This window comes from Harpegnathos saltator, unplaced genomic scaffold (genome assembly GCF_003227715.2).
Source record: "Harpegnathos saltator strain DR-91 unplaced genomic scaffold, Hsal_v8.6 scaffold10, whole genome shotgun sequence".
Classification (NCBI taxonomy): domain Eukaryota; kingdom Metazoa; phylum Arthropoda; class Insecta; order Hymenoptera; family Formicidae; genus Harpegnathos; species Harpegnathos saltator.
The window spans coordinates 941,206-957,786 of record NW_020229873.1 but is presented as its reverse complement, the minus strand read 5'-3'; the positions used below and the strand labels follow the sequence as shown (position 1 = coordinate 957,786).

The 16,581-nt window shown below is 38.0% G+C and overlaps 2 protein-coding genes and 1 long non-coding RNA gene across 11 annotated transcripts; 2 read left to right on the top strand and 1 right to left on the bottom strand.

The window, feature by feature from the left end:
- Positions 1–119: 119 nt before the first annotated feature.
- On the top strand, positions 120–4,599 carry Mlf (myeloid leukemia factor). 3 transcript variants are annotated; one of them, XM_011152846.3, is made up of 7 exons: positions 124–444; positions 992–1,142; positions 1,271–1,568; positions 1,665–1,815; positions 2,621–2,695; positions 3,521–3,580; positions 4,330–4,599. In XM_011152846.3, exons 1-6 carry the CDS (start codon positions 428–430, stop codon positions 3,537–3,539), a joined length of 711 nt encoding a protein of 236 aa, XP_011151148.1. In that variant the 5' UTR covers positions 124–427; the 3' UTR covers positions 3,540–3,580; positions 4,330–4,599. The 3 variants fall into 3 exon arrangements, with proteins under 3 accessions (XP_025152926.1, XP_011151148.1, XP_011151147.1); XM_025297141.1 differs by lacking the exon at positions 3,521–3,580 and having other exon boundaries at positions 120–444; XM_011152845.3 differs by lacking the exons at positions 2,621–2,695; positions 3,521–3,580 and having other exon boundaries at positions 132–444.
- A 1,223-nt stretch (positions 4,600–5,822) lies between these two features.
- Positions 5,823–7,655, bottom strand: LOC105190264 (uncharacterized). Its single transcript, XM_019844628.2, has 5 exons — positions 7,647–7,655; positions 7,382–7,593; positions 7,101–7,290; positions 6,455–7,006; positions 5,823–6,366 (listed from the first exon to the last, which is right to left on the bottom strand). Exons 1-5 carry the CDS (start codon positions 7,653–7,655, stop codon positions 6,187–6,189), a joined length of 1,143 nt encoding a protein of 380 aa, XP_019700187.2. The 3' UTR covers positions 5,823–6,186.
- A 2,429-nt stretch (positions 7,656–10,084) lies between these two features.
- LOC105190219 (uncharacterized) lies at positions 10,085–16,256 on the top strand. 7 transcript variants are annotated; one of them, XR_003112627.1, is made up of 6 exons: positions 10,225–10,579; positions 10,755–11,125; positions 11,630–11,837; positions 12,512–12,817; positions 14,131–14,356; positions 14,442–16,256. It is a non-coding gene; the product is annotated as an uncharacterized LOC105190219 (long non-coding RNA). The 7 variants fall into 7 exon arrangements; XR_003112624.1 differs by lacking the exons at positions 14,131–14,356; positions 14,442–16,256 and adding an exon at positions 10,085–10,214 and having other exon boundaries at positions 10,285–10,579; positions 12,512–13,947; XR_003112625.1 differs by lacking the exons at positions 14,131–14,356; positions 14,442–16,256 and adding an exon at positions 10,085–10,214 and having other exon boundaries at positions 10,282–10,579; positions 12,512–13,947.
- The last annotated feature ends 325 nt before the right edge of the window (positions 16,257–16,581 follow it).

Here is a 16,581-nt window from a genome sequence, read left to right as displayed (position 1 = left end):
CAGATGTCATCTATTTGCCATCATTTCTGCGCGTCCGCACTTTCTAATCTGTCTCGTGATTATTCTGTTTTTACTCTTTCCACATTGAATGTCAAATCATAGAGCTTGTCTTTTGATGCTATTCGCTTTTTAGAGTTAACAATACCTTCGTCTCCGGAAAAAAAAGTGCAATGGACGTCGAAGGATATGTAAGTACTCCATTACGCAAGTCAATTCTAGACATTTCCACGTGAATGGAGGGAGGCGCTGTCGTCTGTCGCTCGAAAAACGGCCATTTTCACGACGAGCAGTAAAAGGCAGAAAGGCAGCGAAGGTGTATTGAGAATTATTCGTTCGCTATTGATCGTTCGGAGCAATTTTTCGAATCCTGAGCGCTAGCTCGAGTTACTCCTCTCCACTTTGATAGTACGCAGATTTGACGAGGAAGATGAATGTCTGGTCCGGGTGAGTTTCGTTACGTTCTCTATCGAGTACTTATATTTCGCGTGGTTGATTTCTAGACACTTCTTTGCGACATATCAACTATCAACGCCGTCAAGATTTTATCTTTTGTCATGTGGTATATCGAAAAGAGTTCATTCGCTCGTACAACAGATTCGTTGTGAAAAAATTTGCGGACTACACTGTCTTTCTATAAAAATTGCGCAAGGTGTGCAAATGACGCACTTTCAATAAAATCAATATTAATAGACTTAGAATTGTCGACATTAATTCTGATGTCATTAGAAGCGTATCTTATTTGACGTTCTGTTTTGTACGAGAGATTATCCAAAAAACTCAAACGATCGCTCTACACTATAAAAAGAGAAATTAATTATTAAAATTATTTACGCTATTTATGTATATAGATATATGATGGGCTTTCTAACCTCAAAGAAAGTTTAATATCTATCTTAAGATAAAAATTATTATTGTATTAATTATAAAATTATATATGCATAATTAAAGAGATGCGAATTTGTAATTTTATGTTGCATATGATCATCCACAGTTGGCCTGGCAGCGTATTTGATGAGATTGATCAGATGATGCCTCAGTTTGGCTTCCCATTTGGTCGCGGAATGCTAGAACCTTTGCATCCAATGATACAGCCACGGATGGGAACAATGCAGCCATTCTTCTTTAGAGATATGATGAACTTTGTGAGTAAAATTTTTCAGATAAAATCTGTTAGCTATGGATCAATGATAGAAGTATATCAATAGTAATTACAAATTTTAGTTATTTCATTATGTGGTTATTTCACTACATGATTATATATAATTTGCAGGATTTTCCTCCTGTTTCAACATTGGGCAGTAATTCTCACTCATTTATGCGCCAATCCGTAGTATCTATGTCCAGTGGTCCTGATGGACGTCCAGAAATTTATGAAGAAACTATGTCAACGACAACAGCACCTGGCGGCGTAAGAGAAACTAAAAAGACTGTAAGGGACTCTCGTACAGGAACTAAAAAGATGGCTATTGGTCATCATATTGGTGACAGAGCACATATTCTTGAAAGGGAGCACAACATGAGAAGCGGAGAATCAGAAGAACGACAGGAGTTTATTAATCTTGATGAAGGTAACTTTTTTATAATCTTAAGAATAAAAACAATTTAATTATCGGTAAATACAAGACATAATCATTACAATTATATGGTGCATGTATGTATTGTAGATGATGCTGATAATTTCAATCGCGAATGGCAAACACGTACACGAGGTTCTGCTGTCAATGTTGCTGCAATCGGTAATGGTTCTAACCTAAATAGAAATCGAGCAGATGTAAGACAATTGGCTCTACCGTCTACCTCAGAACCGTCAACAAGGTTTGTCCATTTAATTTAGTAGTTCAGAAATGCTCAAATGTATACTTGCCATCTAACAAGTAACAACTTGTTAAAGGTAAGGATACTTAGTGCAGATCCATTTTTCATGGCATCAGCAGATTATAAATTTGCTTTGTACATGTATTTGTTAAATCTTACTTTTTTTTCGTTATTAAATTATTCTAATAGTAATATATACAGTCGCAAATATATATGTTTATGGTAGATAAACACAACATCAGACATGTTAGAAAATAATTGCAAATATAGAATTTCATTGCGCCTTCTTTCTGATGTATTTCCATTTACACTTTCTGCATGTGACTTTGAAATGTATGTATGCATGCTTTTAAGCACTGTACTACAATAGCATACGTATCGCAACATTCGTCTTCTCCATTCTTTTCTTTCTCTTTAATGTATACTTTTCTATTGTTTTATAAAATAAAATATTTCTAAACTGCATGGGAAATGGATGAAAGAAATAGTAAGAAGTAGAATAGTAAGGAATAGTTGGGAAGATTAGGAAAAATATTTAACTAAACATGGTTTCATCTATTCACTATTGTACAATTCCAAACTCTAGCCATTAAATGATAATTGTAATAAATTAATAAGTACTTCAGATCTCTCAATGGCTGCAAGTAATGGCTGCAAAATATATAATTATGAATCTTTTTTATCATTTATTACATAAATCTCTTTTGTTATTTTGTCTGTTTTACTATCTGTTAGAAAATTTAATGATAAAAAAAATTGTTTTGCATCCATATTATGGAGAACTGATTGTCATATACTTTTGTAGTCGACATAAACCATTACGTGCTAAACTAAATCCTATAAAGGCTGGGAAGAATGTAGCTGCCAAATTGTCTCCATGGTAAGTTTAGTTTCTATTAGTTTACTGTCATCGCTATTTTTCGCTACATCGGAGACTAAATCTTGGATTCTAAAAGAAGAAATATGGTGTTTTGGAGCGAGTGAAACGAGACGTATGTTCCATATACTCACATAGAACACACACAGGTTTTCTCTCTGTAATTTACTTGAGTCGTAGAACTATATTTCTATAAATGCATGTATTATCATTCATAAAAACAAAGGAAAATGTGGCGCAATGCTTGCATTACGTTATAAATGCAAACAGGTAATAGTGCTCTCTGCTTCTAGTAATAAGGGACATCATTGTATGCAATTATGTCTCATAAGTATAGTGTATATGTTTTGTTGATACCTATATATATATAGGTGTGTGTGTACATACATATATATATATATATGTATATATTCCTCCAATACTATTATTTCTCCGCTCGATTCTATATTAATATGTCATTGTTAGTATTAAGAATATCTAAACTAATCTATAGTTTCTAGCATAATTCTTAAGAATGTAATTTCCAACGATATACGCTTATATATATATATATATACCAATATATATATGTATGTATGTATATATATATATATATATATTGCAGCAATATATATATATATTGCTTCAATAATGCACAAAATTTTAATTATTTAACGCCGAGATAACACTTCGCTATTATTTTATTATCATTTCTCCAACGAGATGTGTATTATTACTTACGTATTATACTTTGGTTTCGCAAATCATATGCAAAGTTACGTTATGCCTTACGCGATACCGCGACATGCTAAGAGATTGGTATAGAATATACCATCTTGTGTATTGCAGGTACAGGCGCAAATATTAATAAGCTAAAAGCATAGTACACAGCAGTGACACTTGCGCGACGTAAGTACGTTGCGTCACTCCGTTATTCGTTATTTTGTTCTGTTCATTGCAATTTTACTTCCTGAACTTATCTGTAATTGCGAACGCTTCTATAGCTAATGATACTGTTTAAGGATCCCTCCTCTAAATGGTAGGCACATATCGGCTCATTGGGATAAGAGCGATTGATGCGATTCATTTTGAAACTAATGTAGATCTTTACTTTTTTCCTATCAAGTTACAAAACAGTATTAATCGCTCTCACTTCAATTAGACGGTGATATTGTTTAACATTGATCGATATTGATATACACATTAAGTATATAAGCTAGTTATGCATTATCGTTATATTAGGTTTTCATATAAAAATCAGCCACAATTCATATTTATGAAGATATGATTTTCGTCATTACTATTTTCTTAATTTTAATAAATGTTGTACTGCTTCTACTGTGACAGCTTATAGATTCTCTCTCTCTCTCTCTCTCTCTCTCTTTCTCTATCTTCTTTTTTTAATTTATCTGCCAATGGCGTAACAAAAATGAAAACAGCAATTTCACATAGTCGTTATAAGGCAAGTGCATGGTTCGCTTATTTTGTATATGCACCAGTGTGTCTGTTCTCTCTTTTCTTTTTCATTCTAAAAGTTCTACAAATCTACGGTAATATCATCAGTAATTTTATAATAGTTTAGCTTCCCACTTAGATCTAATATGTATGTTACATAAAAATATCGTTGTATATTTAATTAACTCGTTATGTATTTACAGGGAAACTACAAAAGCTGCAGAATCTCCGAAAAGAAAAGGGAAGGGAAAAGGTAAAAGTTCAAGTACGGAAGTACCTTCCACATCTGAATCTCGAAAGCGTGAAGCATCAGAGGAACCGTCAGTAGTCTATATTCCTAGTAAAAAAATCAAGTAGATAAGTCACGCGGTGTCCAATAGTGGTGATTAGAGTATCTCAAATTACTAATTGCAATCTTATCTCTCGCCTCTATTACAGATTTACCTAAGCTAATAAAATGTACTTTAAATTATTTTCTCATTTCTCATATACGGTTAATATGTCTTTGGAAGTGGTCATTAATATTTTCTCTAGAAAAGATTTAATATCTTTCTGTCCTCAATATTCTTTTCGCATTGATAAAAAGATGTCGCTATATCCACACACATCTTATCATTTAATGCATATAGTTAAACTGATACTTCAGAATTTTTTAAGTAACACAATAAGTTGTTTATTATATTTTATATAAATACTTATTTAAATATATATACATATAGGTTTGAACTTCGATTATATATACATATATCAACGTTTAAAATATAAAAATAAATTCCTAAAATAGCGAAATGCTAATTTCTACCATTAATCAAAAAGCACTGCATTAATTTATTCTATTTTGTTCAGATATATCTTCTATGTTATACAAGGTACAATAGTAATAAAGATGTATAATTCTCTATAAAACGATGTAATGTTACTGTGAACATCTGTAAGTGGACATTTTTCGTTGAATAGTTTTAGCAGTGGCTAGTAGCAAATTGTATCCATAAATTGATATAAAAAATGTATCCTGAAACTTTAAGAACTTATATAATCACAGACATGTACTATATCCATTTCTGTCGGTTCATGTTAATTTTTAATATCGTATAACAATATTCAAAAGTCCAATGTATATAAAGGCAATAAATGATTAATGGTTTTAAATGTATCCTGGATTGTGATAGTTTGACCTGTGCACGATTGACCTTTGAAACCTGGTATATATTTATTAGCAGATGAAGTGGCCGATCATTTGTAAAGCAAATACACGCAACACGCTCTCGTGAAGGTAGGATATTAAACGACACACAAACTTTCCCCGTCAAATAATTATTTTATTCAAATAATTGTTAATTTCGTTTTAACAACTGAACGCACACACATGTATAGATATAGATATATTTATTCTAAATAAGAAATGGTGGAATAAAATTATATATCCCTTGTACCAATACGATTTTAGTCGAAGTCTTTCCTACACAAATAGTGATCTATACATTTTAGTTTCGAGGTTATTCAATGAAAATATTATCATACCGATCTAGTTACATTGCCATAAAAGTGAACACAAATTGCATATACATTGTGAGACTAAAATTTTAAAAGCGGTATATAAATTTTTAAGTGTAGGCCATGTAAAATAGTTGACAATTGGTTGTCGCTGGTGTATGCTAGGTAAAAGCGAATATTTAAAAATAATGCTCAATCGTTGAACGACAGACACGATAGAGGCAAGTGGATAAAAAATACTATTTGTTGTAACCTTCCATGGAAATCAAAGCGACAGTTCAACGTGTTGAAGTTTACGTACATATGCTGAAGTACATAATGTAATACGCCGTTTCGATCGTATCTGTTAATGTTTTCATTGAATTGCGCGCATAAAATGCAATACTAAATAGCAGCAAACTTTTGAAAATGGTTCACGAGCCATTCGTGAACGCGTAACGAATAAATTATAAAACGTAACAAAGCATATCTACAGTAATTAATAAAAGAACATAAGAGGAAAGCCGGCAAAAGAAACCGTGAAACGTAATGTTATATCGACACCATGCTGAGTGGATTGACTTCTGTTAATTTGCCTCCGCTAAGGTGTTGATATGCTGGTTGATGGTTAACAGCTGGGTCACGAATGACGTGTCACTCATGATGCGGGCGAGAGCAGAAATTATACTCTCTAGTTCATCCGGCGGAATTTCGAGCTGTCGAGCACATTCCGCAACAATCTCCATTTCCTCGGCGTTGGGACGTATCTGAAGCGAATAAGGAATTTGTCATTTTATTTCGCTCGATACAAACGTACGTTGAAATTTCCAAATGCTCTTTCTTCTTCTCTCTTACCTCCGAAGTGCGTTGAAATTTATTGAATGCCATTTTAACTCGTTTCTTCCTGTTGGCGGTCTGATGGAAAATCGTGAAGGTCGCGTTATCGCGATCCAGTACAACAGGAAAATATATACCAGCGATTGTGTGGCCTTTAGTATCTCTGGCTATGAGGCTCTTGTGGTTATAAACCAAGTTTCTACGTTCGGTAACATCAATGGCAGTTAAATATGGCCTCGCCACGTAAATGAGAGCGACTTGCGCCGTCTCAAAGGCACCAGGTCGAGTAACCCTCTCATGCCATTCAATATAATCGGGATCCTCGGTACATGGATAGTAATTGTACAGTTTCGTGCAGTTCGGTTCCTCGATTTGCGTAAACCAGCCAGTGTGAGGGTACAATTTATCAGCCATCACAGTGACAACGCGAGCTATATGATAACCAGGATCAAGCAGCATAAAGCCGCAACGTTCACCAATCTTGATTCTCAGGCACACTAGTACATGCTCTTTCTCACCGCTGGCCGGCGCTGGTGGACCGCCGACGTAACTAGCGACATTACCAATTGTCTACAACAGAAAATGAGAGATTTATTTTTCTCCTTAAGTGTACATATTAACGATTCTGCCGAAGAAACGACTTGAAACAGTATGACAGACTCACCTCTTCACATGATGTTAAGTAGAGACTTTTTGCTAATCCTGGGTATCGTTCATCCAAATCAGTTAACCGACGTAACAACTCGAATCCAAGGCCGACGCAAGTGTAATGTTCGTCTGTTATTATCGGCTGGTATGTGCGGTAGAAATTATCAAGCACACTTTCTCCACTTATGGAGTAGTCCCGATAGAACCTGTTGGCAGATACTATGTTGTATACACGACAGTGTTCGAATCTCACAAAGTACATCAGGATCAACGGCAAATATAACAAATGTTGCATACCTGAGGAAATTGCCAACAGTGTTATAGCGATGCTCGCGCAATAAACGTTGCGTTTCAAGTTCAACGCTGCCCGCTAGTTCCTCATATTGTTCGACCGTGGGAACGGTCAGGACTGGTGACGCGTAATGGGCCCAAACCGGCAGGGGTAGCGGAAAACCCCTGATCCAGGGCCCGCGTGCCTGCCCCTGTGGCTGGCACCATGTTTTTGCCGTCTCGAGTCAACTTGGCCATTCACTGCCCCAGCGACCAACTGTTGGCACAAAGCCATGTTCATCCCTGCAGCTGCTAATCGGCTCTACAGGGCTCTCTCCGTGTTTTATACTCTTCTCTTGCTCTGAATGCAAACATTAAAAAGAACATTATTTTCTATTACAGGAAGAAACAGGATAAAAATTGAATATTTTACTGATCACGTTGTTGTAAATATGATGTGAATTATAATATATGTGTGATATTTTGTAGCCGATTGTTTCAGCGCTACTTCCACAATACTTATGTACTTACATAAAAAAATATTTGTAGACTTCAATATTGTATATAAGGAAAAACAAACAAAGAAACGACACAGCAAGTATGATTATGCAAGTATGAGTACGCGACGACTTTGATTTTTGAAAGCAAGAACTCTCAAAATATCTCTTCGATATCTAATCGTAAGATTAGATGTAAGAATAAATGATATTTTTACGTCAGGAGCACGATAATCTTTCGAAATCCCCAGACACGTAATTGACGTAACGATAGCGCAACACCATAACGACGCGGACGTAAATTCTCTTATCAGCGTGGTCCTGCGTAAGCGATAATGTCCACGATGATTAGCCACGATTACCGTGAGTCCACTGCTATTTGAGCACACGGATCAGCACGGTGCCATAAGACAAAATCTGCGAAATGAATGCGGAGAGGCGGATCGGACTTGTCGTCGGCTCGGTATCCAACATGGCGACGTGTACACACGATGCTCTGGGTGACACCGTAAGGCGCGTGGTAAATCGATACACGACAAAAAGATACGTAGCGCTCTTGCCACGTGTCTACTGCGACCTTCGTTGTCACGTTTATATATCTCTCTCTCTCTCTCTCTCCCCCTCCCTCTGTCCCCCCTCTCTTCCCCTCGTCCTTTTTTGCGACGTTTTCTCTCGCGTCAAATCGCACGTCACGACATCGAGGCTTTCCGAGAGGGAGAGAAAGAAAAAAAAAGAAAGCAGCATCCGTTATCCCGCGTGCCTTCGCACGTAATTTCCATCCTATGCCGTGCGAATGCTGTCGTCAACATTCGCAATTCTACGCGAAAACGACGGAGCAAGGCTGCGCTCCGGAAACGTCACTCGGACACTCTCCCTCTTTCTTTATCTCATTTTTATGTCTCTCTCATACCAACGCAGCAGATGTATCCGAGTGACGTTTCCCAACGCAACCCAAGCTATCTCTTCGAGAGACAATCACTCTCTTTCTCTCGTGACCGTTGCGTCATAGGATGGTAATAGAGACCGTGTCAGGGAATTGTCATGCGCTGGCTGTCAATTTTCCCGATGGGGTCAAACCATCCTCGGAGAAGGATCGTTGGCAAAGTGCGCAATTTCTCATTTACATTCGCCATAAACAACATGACATCGATCGACAAGCTGCGCGCGCTGTCATCTCAGCGTTATTGCCTCCCGTGCTGTATGTGGGTGGTGGCATTCGTCGATGAGTCATGGCGGTGAGATCAATGACTTCGTGGAAAAAATGCGTGTGTGGGAATTCCGTGGGAGACATATCGGCGAGAGGACGACAACAACGACGACAACGACGACGACGACGGAGGTGAGGGACTGCCCTGAGTGGAGCACGGACGCGTTCGACCTTACGATCGCAAATCTACGGTCCACCGTGACATTCGCCTAACTCGCTCGCGATCACTGAACGTTTCGCGTTTTCTCGCCACTTACCCATACAACGAGTCCCAAACAAACAAAAACTATTCCTCCGCGCGAGCTTGCCGTTAGTCACGTGTCCGAAGTTGAGGTACAACTGATAGATGGGACCCGAGCGGAAGGTTATATACGTTCCGCGCGATCCGCTCTAAACCTCCCTCCTAACCTCTCTTCCTGCCCCTCTTTCTCCGCTGCGCTTTGCTCGCCAGTCGCACGATTCTGTCTCTTGACGTGTCGCGGTCATCCGAAGTTCTCTAATGAATCATAATTACGAGGACGCGATCTCACATCGCGCTGACAAATCGTCGCGCGGGGACTTTTCGTTTGTCCCATCCTTGTCTTTTCCTTCCCTTTTCTCCTTTGTTTTGTCCCGTATGAATCAATATGGATATAACATGCTCGGCGTCATCTGTGCTTTCGCGCCTGAAGTTCGGCCCCTTTACGCGCAACGCTTGTCGATCGGTTATCGGTTATAATCGATATAGTGTTGTCATAATCGCGCTTACTTCGGAGCGAAAGACATGGAGATTCGAATATTAACCCTATTGCCTCGATCGACAGCTGTTGAAAGTTTAAACGTTATGTGTACAAAACACGTCTGAATCTTCAAACTTCCGTTTTACTGCCTTTCTCTTTGTTCGCAGTTTTAAACGCGCGTACGAAGAGACGATTGTCGCGTTATCGATTGCGACACTTCGAAGATCGCGGCGGATCGTAAACGTAAAGATGATCACCTGACGTGGGCATTTAAATTCACATCTGATAAAGATTAGAATCTGTAAGGATCATTTATCAACAAGATGTTGGTCGACAAACGATTCTATTATTCTTTAAATCTTGTTCCTATCGAGGACAAATCGATACCGAATGGAATAAAGATCCTTAATTGATCCTTAATTAACGTTATTTACAAGGTAAATTGCATATTTATCTTCTTGTGCTTCCTCCTCTTATCTCTTTGAAGAATAGAGTTTGTTGCAGCAGTTGCTTAAAGATAAAAATCCAGAAGGTCAAAGAAACGGTTGTGCCTTGTTACAATTGACTGAGAAAACCGTATCTACTGTGGAAATCATTTCATAGTACAATATGTAACTTGCTTGAGATATTTATAACAAGCAAATACATTGTATTGTGAAATGATTTAATGAATGTTTTCCATAGATCGGCTATAAAATGTCATGATCAACAACAGATATCGCTTCCATGAAAGAGTAGAACGAGAAAAAGCATGAAAACGATATAAAATGTTACTGTAAACAAGATTATATTTAAATATGAGGTAAAGAAAAAACGTTTGACTCTCAGTCTTAGAATCGTGTTGCATAACGAGAAATTCCTTTCTTAAAGGAGATTTAATTATGTAATTGTCAATTGTTGTTAGTTATCACCTCTTTGTGTTAATATTACCTTTACTGTGATAGTCATTTAATATTAATTTTCAATCTCCCAAGCAGGTAAAAAGAACTTATGAAAAGCTCGTAAATCTGAAGCTATTTATCTTCATATCTGGAAGAAAACAGATCAAACTGAATGAAACGTGTGATTAGAAATTTCGTAGAATTGCTCCGGTTTGTTTCAATGTATTAAAGATCATTTACAGTGGAAGTATATATAGAGCGTATAAACACGTGTTCGTTTATCATGCCTGCATCCACCTACGTACTTACGACACGTGCACGAGCGGCAGTTCTGTTTACACGAACGAAAAGTACGCAATTGCTTCTTCATGATGGCAATATTATCATTATTGCAGTCCCTTTTGGCAAAATTGGAGCTTACCGCAGTGATCGAATATCAAAAAGAACTCGAGATCAAGGGATAAGAGGTGACGCTTTGATACAATTGGTCGAGAAAATCATGTTTATTTCACCGGGAAAATGTGGCGTGCTTGAGACATTCATAATGAGTAGACATATTTTGTGGTAAAATCATAATATAATCGACCGTGACGTCACGATTAACGTTTCTAGGAAACACCGGAACGACAACAAGATAAGGGACGTTAAATATATTACCGTGAATAGGATCGGATCTTGGAATTCCATCATAAGAAAGAAATCTTTTAATTTTCAATTTTGGTTTGCGAGGAATTCCATTACAAATTAAATTTTAATATTAAGTTTTACTTATTAACTTTATTATTTATATTTATTAATTTATTTATTAACATTAAGTTTTATTTTGTAAATCTAATACTGATAAAATATTTTTATTTGTTACTCGAACGAGTCTAAATTATCATTGTTATTAAAACATAATACAAGAAACAAAGCTACAAAGTAATAAAGAATAAAATTCATAACACAATCAGAGATTCTTTGTGTTTTAGGACAAAAAGCCTTCGCTGAATACATCACCTAAGAAAGTCAGGACACAAAGCAAAAATATTACGTGTACAGAAGAGAACACGAAAATAATATTTCCGAGGAATATTTTATCCGAATACACAATTGAGAGACAGACTGAAAGGCGAGAAAGGATAGTCTCGACATTGTAAAGTTAATGCAGATGTTGTCGGTGACGGGAAAATCCGTTGGGTAATTCTGTTTTTTTATATATATATCTCGCCTTCTGCACGTTTCTTAGTGGCTATTTCGTGGCGAAAGACCTTGAATGGCGTGCCTTGACTGTTATGCGACTTTAATTGGCGCGACGCGATTGTTTCGCCATGTACACGATACAGATATATAATCCTGGTACTTCTCTTTGGCAGAAGCTGCCAAAATTATAAAGTTAACGCAAAGTACGTTCGTTGCACGCTACGTGACGTAACACGTTGCCCGAATAATCTACTCGTACGTGGATGGGTACCGCCGTCGCTGCGAAATTAAAACACCGACGTTTACATTGAGTAGCACTGCTGCAAACTTGCATACGACTGCAAATATCAATAAGATAGTTGACACGTGCAATTTCTGCTCGTCAGCCGGCACATAATTTGAAAACGCGCGTACGAAAAACATACTTTTTTTTCCTTTGTTCCTTGAATACTCGCGTACATGTCGCGCTGCATTATACTTTCTTTTGTGTGTTTTCTCATTATTATTTCACTTTTAACAAGTTCAACGTCGTCAATAAAATTACTCATCAAGCCGTTTGATTTTATTGTGACTATATGAGAACGTCTGGCTGCTGTCTTCAATCAATCGGTCGATTGATCTCTTTACGGCTGCCAACGTCGAACACTTTCTAATGTAATCGTTAATTGCAGATTGCGAAAGGAAGTCAGACAAGGAGACGTTTCCTGCGGGATTTTTCGCTGTTGGGCTCGAAGAGGCCGAATTTTCATTGCGCGCCAGTCGTCCCGCTGCATCGAACTCGACTCGGGCAAGCCCTCTTCAGACAATAACGCGGTTCACACACGCCGAATACATACACTGATTGTCGTTACCACGTGATTACTCTGTGACCCGATATGTTCTGCGATTAGAGCTGCGGCGCAATAACGATATTCGCACACGAGAATTGGATGTGAATCAATTCTCGCCTACTGCGCAGAATACATTTCCCCGTGTATGTACGTACATCTCTTGCATTGCGGCGTCAGCGCTTTCGAGCTAAACGGACGCATTTTTCCGTAAGATTGCGCAAGAACGCGAAAGTCCGCCTGACTCCCGGGCGAAATATTCGCGTCTCTACACGCTCTCACGCGCTCCCACGTCTCTTCCTCCTCAAACATGCATTTTGCGTTGCACTGTTACTCGTTGCATCGTCCTGCATATCGTCGCTCTCTGACTGATTTAAATTAAGCTCTCTCGTAAAATCAATGCACGCGGACGAATATGTATGTATAGCGGATGTACCGGTGAACGACGATAAGTTGCATTTTTCGTTTCTACCTTGAATTGTCGTCGACGTCGTAAGTGTATTCTTATGTAACGATACACTTACGGCAAATTACGGCCGTACGGCCGTATGCCGGTGAAATCAAACGGAAATCGTTTGGATGATGATCGATAATTATCAAAGATTTAAACATTGTAACGGACAATTGGTTCGCAATAAGCGAATTCGTGCGGTAACTGACTAAGATTAATTGCACAAATTTTACACAGCTTAATTGGTCATTGGCTATTAGCTATGTGCGAATGTGTTAATCAACAATATCAAATCGATCGACGATTGCGGAGAATGACTGCACCGCACCGCGTGTTCTACGCGAGCGAATGAGAGACCTCGTCCGTGGAGGCGATTGAAAAGGCGAAGTTCTTTGTACCGTGTTTCGGTATTATCGGCTCATTAAAATAATAGTCGTGACTCACGCGTTCAGCCATGGAGTGACGTAAATCGACGATGGCGTGTTTACCGTTCGCCTTAGATACATACGCATGTATCTGGGACACTAATAATTAGCAATACTCTACACGTCTCACACGGGACCGAGCTCGCGTAATGCTCTTCGTTCTTTCTCACCCGATAGTTTCGACTGAAAATACTCCTTGACGTGTGTGCGTTCGACGTAAGGCGTACGTAGGGCACGACGAACATTGTTCCGCGCCGACGTTTTGTCTGAGCTTTCAATGTCGCGCAATACATGCGATCGCGGTTTGCTCCCGACGTTGCGTTTTTCGTTTTTCTTTCTCTTTTTCAAAAACGCGAATTACTTTACTAGCAATAAACATCGGCTCAACCGGTAGAACCGGTAGACTAACAGTAATATTATGTTACTTATTGATATTATATCAATGTTATAATTTCCCATTCAACAATGGGAAGCATGATACAACGTTGTATACAACAGTTAAATTGAAATTATAACATTAACGCAAAGTTATTGTTAATCAGTTTATTGCATACATACGAGTTATTCACGAATTATTCTATTTTCAGGCTTTTTGTTTCGCATTCTCGGCAGTGGAGGGAAAGGATACGTTTACATCGGCGAACGAAAAGTCCAGCCATTCGAAGAAAGGGAATGCAAAATGCCCGCTGTAGTCGGCACCGATAACCCAAATAGGCAAACAGACAAGATACCTCTTAGATTTCTAAAAAATATCTTGCAATGTCTTGAGATATCTTACATTTTTCCGAAAAGATATCTCTTAGGGATCTAAAGGTTAAAGTTAGATTAGATGTCTGTAGATATCTTTTAGAAATTTCATAAAGATATCTTCAACTAAATCTATTGAAATATTTTTTAGGTATTCTTCTAGACATCTTTTAGAAATGTATCTTGAAGATATCTTTCATAAAATATATTTTAGATGTCTACAAGATATCGATGTTTACTGGGAATCGTTCACCGTAATTTATACGATGCTGATGCGATTGCAATTTGTACGTTGTTTATGTGTGACGCAAGTAAGAGCATACGTCGGTGTATGAGCACAGCGGCAGGAATGTGGGATAAAAAGAGTTCGCTATCGTTGAATATTATGTGGCTCAAGGAAAGAGCTGAAGAAATTAGCGGGCGTAACGGTGCGACTTGCCGTTGCATTGTAAAATCGCGGCGCAATTTTGTCGCGCCGCCGAGTGGAAAATGCACGCATGTAGCGGGCGCAACTTCATTCGGCGTGTTGTTACATACACCGCGCATTGCACATGTCGTTTATCTGCGAACGGACGTTTTTCGAGATTTTTATATTTACAACGTATGAACGTCATTGTTTTGCCACGCGTGTGTGAAACATTATTCGAAGGTCATTCGGTGACGAGAATGCGGTTATGATAAAACCGCACATTTCGCCTTTCGATACAATGCGAAATTCTTTTATCTATGCATTGAGAGAATGGCTGAAATTCAACAAATTGATAGATTAATAAAAAATTTAGTGCGAACACGCACATGGCAATACAGAAAACTTAATTTTAAAAATGCAAGTGGTGGAAGTCAAAGTGGATAATAATTTGTTTTGTTTTTTTTTAACTTTGATTACTCAACGACTTTTCGTTAGCCTGGAAAGATAATATAAGATAGCCTGAAAAATAATATAACGAATATTCATAAAAAATTCCATGATTTTTGATCTTCGTGTGCTGAAACAAGTGGAAAACTTTCAAGAGATACGAACGATCTCTTGATTGATCGGTTCATAGTCGAAGGTTGTGCAAAATTTATAATGCGCAATTTAATCGATCGTTTTACGCTATCACGAATCTTATCGCCGATAGATAACGGATAGCAGAATGCGTTCTTTCCTATCTTTCGTATCTTTCCTATCTTGTATCATTAGGACGATAAGTCGAACCGACGGCGATAGCGCGTATCGCAATGCCAGGAAGTTGATATTGTAAGCTCGTAAATTTAGAAAAGAGTCGTGCGAAAAATAATGTATATTTGCTGTGCTTTAAACGCAACTCCGTTTGAGTTCAAAGTCCGGTAAAGATATATCATATGGCGATACGCGATGGCAATATATGTTATTGCTATTACATTATATTCGTTTTAAGGCCGGTTGTTCCAACTCCTTGGTATTGATAGTTAAATCATATGTTTGTCTTCGTTTAAATTGAAGGAAAAACAAAGATAAACATATGATGGCCCGATTGTTCCAATCGGGCCTTAAGTAGGTAGATGCAATGATTGTCGATAAGCATCACACAACAATGACACGCCGACTGTTTTACAGACTATGGAACCATTTTGTCGATACACTATCTAACGAAAGCGAGGAATTAATTACAAATATGGTGCATGATTTATTCATATAGATATGTCGTTCAATTACGCAATGGTACTTGAGAGCATTTATCGAACTAATAGGAAGTTTTTGCAAAAATCGCAGCAGAACGAAATCACATGAGCGTGACAGCGGCTGGTAAACGAGACTCGCGAAATCATGTATACGTGACAGCAGCAGTAATGACAAGTCGTGGGAAAAAGTGGCGTATGCGCACTGAGCAAACGCTGTGGTAGCTTCACGGATATATATATGGAGCATTATTTTAGATTCTTCATAGACCCAGAAGTATTGACCAATTAGGAGCGAGATTCAATGGAAAATCTAGTAATGTTGTCCAACTGTTGAGTCTGCTGAATGCAGCCAATAAATAATAAAAAATAACTAAAAAATAACTAAAAAGTCCTACCAATAGTCTGTCCAGTTCAACATGTGCTAGCTGTATCGGAGTGGTTGACTTGCGGTATGTCGTTGTAACTAGAAATTAATGGTTGGTTACCAATGCTCGATAATAATTCGACAAATGATCTCAGGCACCATTGGATGTTATCCGGAGTAACTGAGCGACGTATGTGAACGAATAAGTCGTGCATCATGTCGGCAATCCAATGCTTGACTTCGTCGGTTAGTGTGTCGATAAGAAAGTCCCATAATCTGTCGG